At 60.8% G+C, this 4,540-nt stretch overlaps 1 protein-coding gene across 1 annotated transcript; it reads left to right on the top strand.

The window, feature by feature from the left end:
• Window positions 1–401: 401 nt before the first annotated feature.
• CUNH22orf15 (chromosome unknown C22orf15 homolog) lies at window positions 402–2,686 on the top strand. The gene is made up of 5 exons (XM_026037451.1): window positions 402–426; window positions 1,289–1,375; window positions 1,622–1,747; window positions 2,072–2,146; window positions 2,535–2,686. The coding sequence occupies exons 1-5, from the start codon at window positions 402–404 to the stop codon at window positions 2,684–2,686; spliced, it is 465 nt and encodes a 154-aa protein (XP_025893236.1).
• The last annotated feature ends 1,854 nt before the right edge of the window (window positions 2,687–4,540 follow it).

Raw genomic sequence — 4,540 nt, 5'->3', positions numbered from 1 at the left:
AAGGCAGCTATCTCCTCAAATCAGAGCAAAGCTGTCCCGGGGGAGAGGATACCATTTACAGGTGCCCATCACAGGAGACTGGGCTGTGCTGGGCTCCGCAGGGAGCAGCATGGGCAGCCGGCACCAGCCGAGGCCAGGCAGGCTGGGGAGCAAACACGAGCCCCAGGAAGGAGCGACATCCAGAGCGTGGCGGATAACAGCCCCCGAATCCCGCCCCCAAGGCCATGCTTTGCTCGCGCAGCGCCGCGTTGCTGGGAGATCCGAGCGCTGAAACCCAAGCGAAGGGAGCGCTGGTTGGAAACGCGGCTCCTCCCCTGGCGCTGCCAGGAGCGGCGCCGAGGGGACGGAGCGGCACCGGGAAGGGGCGCGGGAAGGGCCCGGGAAGGGGCGCGGGAAGGGCCATGTTCGCCCTGGTGAGATACGGAGGTAGGTGGGTGACGCTCGCGCGACCGGGAAGAGCGGCCCCGGGAGGGCTGCCAGCAGCAGGGGAGCCGGGAAGCGCCCCCGGCTGCACGTCTGCAGCCTCCAGCTCCGAGCGGGCGCTTGGCGAGGAGCAGATGAGAGTTTTGTGCTCTAGACACAGCCGGGGCGCACACAGGACACAACGGGCAGCGCTTGGAGCTCCCGCATCCATGCGGTGCCCGCTGTTTGGGAAGGGCTCCCCTTGCTCAAATCCCGCTTCAGGGAGCAAACAGTCCGCAGGGAGGGCCATTGCACCCAGGCTGCCGGGCAGGTGCCGTCCAGGCCAAAATCCTCTGCCTGAGCCCAGGGACTTGCAGCAGGAGCTGCCAGAGCCACGCGGCCCGAGGCCTTTGGTCCCTCTGCTATTTGGGTCGGAGCTGCTGTTCGTCAGCCCCGGGGATTTCTCCGTCGTGCCAAATTTGGGGAGTTTGTGGCCAAACACCCCGCGAGCCAGCCCAGGGCGCCGCTCCTCCCACGCGCGACCTGCACAAGCCGAGATCAAGGGAGCCCCACGCGCTGAGGCTCAAGGATCTTCCTGCTTCTCCCCGCTGAAGAAACTGTGGTGAAGGACAGTGACGCTTCATGCAGCCAAGTAAACTAACACCCAGCCCAAGCGCCCAGGCCCTGGTGCAGAACGTTCCCAGCACCAGGGTGCACGGGTAGCTCGAGATGAGCTGGGAAGCAGGTGGGGATCCCACCCTCGCTGCCCCGGCCGGGGGCAGTTCAGAGCCCCCCGTTGTGCCTGAGCTGATCTGCGCCAGTGGTGCTGACCTGCACTGGGTGGCCCCAGTCTTCCCCCATCTAACACCCCTTTTCCCGTCGATAGCCGACTGCCAAGCGATGGTGAACCTGCACTGCCGGCTCCTCATCCTCGTGGCCCACCTGAAGAGGAAGTGTCAGTGCAGACCAGAAGGTAACTGCTCGGGAGCTGCCTTCACCTCGGGGTGGATGTTCTTCCTTCAGGAGAGGCACAGCAGAGGGTGGCAAAGGGCTTACGGGGAGCTGCAGATGCCCAAAGTAAAGGGGGCACAAACCTCCCCTCTAGACCTCTCCATAACTCTTCACAGTGCAGCTCCAAGGAAAAGTCCTCTAAGGTCCAAGGGTTGGCAAGGGCCATGCACAGGTGCTTGGATACACCACCCCTCCTCTCTCCTTTTAGACAACATCGATCTTCTGGATGAATCAGGGGCTCTCATGAACCTGAGCAAAGCAGAGAACTCTGCATCTGAATTGGCCAGTAAATACCTGCGGGAAAGACAGCGCTACATCCTCATCAAAGTCACCCGTGAGTTCCCCAGCCCTCGAGGGATCTGTTGGGAACGTGAGACTCCGCACAGCATTTCCAGCAACTGCCCCTGCCCTAGGGAAACCCTTGGGAAAACCACCTGGAAAGAGCTGCAGCCTGGAGAGGGCTCTGCTCAGCAGCCAGCTCTGAGAAGGCAGGAATCCGCTCACATGGAAAACTAGACCTGCACGGGACAGTGTCCTGTCCTGCAGGCTGAGGTGGCACCTGTGGGGAAGGGGAGCCTTTGGCGAGCAGAGCCACCTGCCCAGTTAAAAGTCTTCATTTTTCTATGAGATTAACCCAATTCTCCCATTCTGCTGGTAGGAAAAGAAGACACTGAATCCACCTGCTACGAGTCCCTGCTGGAGAACCTGGGGAAACACTACCCTGAGCTCGCAGGTAAGAGCCACAACCAGCGCCGGAGCCCGCCCTGGCAGAGCCCTCACGCGGAGGGGACAAACAGCCCCCAGGGACAAACAGCCTGTCCCTGGTTCCCAGGGCCCCCTCACGACAGCATCAGGCTGCTTGGAGAAGCATCCACGGGCAGGAAGGGTCAGTGCTGGGGGCAATGGGTGAGTTAAGGACACCAAAGGGGGAGCAGCCCTGGGAGCACAAATTTCCCTGGCACAAACACGGAGGGAAGAACAGGCGGGATCAGGAAACTTGGATCTCCACCTCCTAGGCAGTAGCTGGGGAGGTTGGCACAGCCTCCATTGACACACGGAGCAGCAGGCCACTCGTTGAAGGCACTTTGCTCTAACCGGGGTTCTCGGGCCTCGCTCCACAGCCCTGCTGCAGAAGCTGTCAGCAAGCCCCCAGCTGCGAGAGCAGTGGCAGAGGGGCCCCACGCAGAGGAGGGCTCAGTCCCACAGCACCCCGGCCAGGCCCCGGGCCACCCCGCAGCGCAGGAGCTCCGAGCTGAGGGGCGCCCCGAGGTGAGGGACGGGGCTGGTGAGCACGGCGTCGGATCCTCAGCGCGACGCCAGGTTCTTCAGTGCAGCAGCTGCCGTGCGCCTCGCGGTCCAAGGGGGCTTCCGTGTCCAAGGGGCCTCCTGCAGGACACGAAGCTGCAAGAAAAACATCCACCGAGTGACACGAGATCGGCGGACACCATCACTGCGCCCTGCTAGAGCCTCACGGACCCTCGTGCCCGCCAGGGAAAGCTGCTCACGCCACGTCCAGCACCCCCCAAACCCGAGGGCACGGCTTGAACCTCAACGTGGGGCAGAACGCACCGAGCCCAGCTACCACCACGCTCTGCTGCGTTTCCACAGCTATTTTGCACCCAGCTCACACAAACATCAGTTCAACTATTACTTCTTAAAGTAATTACTTCTTAAAAAAATAAGTTGGAACTGCTGCGTTACCGGAGCTGTTCCCTGTGCTCCAGCACCTGCTTTTTTCCTCCCCTCAGGGGTCTTTCTAGAGCCTGCAGGGCACCCAGACAAGGCCGGGCACCATCCAGGACACCACCAGCCACAGGGAGTTCGAATCCTGACATTTAGGAGGAGCAGGAATTTCATCAGCAGTCTCCAGTACCTGCTGCCAACTTTAAGCTTCTAAATCTGGACTTCCTCAAACTAAGGCAAGGGGCAGGGAACTAGTCCAATACGCAACAGCTAGAAGCTGTCAGATTTGAAGCTGTACATGCAGCAGTGAAATCCAGGCGTTAAAGGGCTAAAATTCACTGCTGTGCTACTGAAACTCAAACCTAGGGATTGGTAATTCCCTTTGAACAAGCCCCGCGGTGTGAAGGGCCCGGGCTCCCGCTGGAAGAGCCTGTGGGCGGCTCCGCACGGGGCTGTTCTGCTGTGACGACTGCAGTGAGCAATCGGCTCAGGACCTGCCGGCCCTGCTGACCTTGGGAACGTTGCATAACCTGTCGAGGCTGCGAGCAAGATGAAAAAGCACCCCCAGCCACACAGACAGGGCATTTTCCCAGCTCCTGGCTCAGGGGACAGCTCTTCAGGGCGAGGACACTGTTGGAAAAAGAGACCAAGTTATGAGAACACTGCAGGACACCTCAGCTGGCCTCTGTTCAGCCCCTGCCCAGGCTGGGGCCTCGGCTTGGTCGGGATTTGCTCTTCTCAAGCCCCCCAGGCCCAGGCCTTGCTGGGCTGCACCTCCTGCTCGCAGGGGAAATGCAGGTGTCTGTCCCATGAACGCAGCTGAGTTGCGGTTAGCATTTCAGTGCCTGGCTGCAGCTTGAGGATAAATAAAGGAAATGCACAAGTAACAGGTTCAAAGAGTTTCCTTTATTTCTCTGTAACAGATACAGGGCTATCCAAATTCCAGAGTCTCATAGGCCCAACTATTTCTCCCTACTAGTCTAGAAGTGAGTTACCACTAGAAGACTCCCATTTGGCCACTCTGTTCCCTCCACATCACAACCTGTCCCTCCGTCCTTCCTTCTACTCCCTGCTGTCAGCAGCGCTCTGTGCCAGGATCGTTTTCCATACAGGAGTCCTCACAGGAGGGAAGAAACACCTACAGGGAGGAGAAAAGCAGCAAGAAGGCCCAAAGTCAGCATTAGGTGCACGCAGCAGCAGCTGGCGCTGGGAGCGGCTCTCCCTCGCGCCGCTCCTTGGACGAAGCCTTCTCCCGGCTCTCGCGGCTGCCCCCGGCGCTGCGGGGCGGCACTCACCGTGGCTCAGCTTGCACTGCTTGAGGGCCTCGTTGAAGCCCTCGCAGAGCGCGAGGTCGCTCTGGGTGCCGGCGCACTCCAGGAACCGCCTCAGCTCGTAGCGACAGGGCCCCGCGGGCGGCGGCGGCTCCTGCCGGGACACGCCGAGC

The sequence above is a fragment of the Nothoprocta perdicaria genome, unplaced genomic scaffold, assembly GCF_003342845.1.
Source record: "Nothoprocta perdicaria isolate Ctin4 unplaced genomic scaffold, notPer1 scaffold_2, whole genome shotgun sequence".
Classification (NCBI taxonomy): domain Eukaryota; kingdom Metazoa; phylum Chordata; class Aves; order Tinamiformes; family Tinamidae; genus Nothoprocta; species Nothoprocta perdicaria.
The sequence above is the reverse complement of the archived record's forward strand: the minus strand, read 5'-3'. Positions and strand labels throughout refer to the sequence as shown.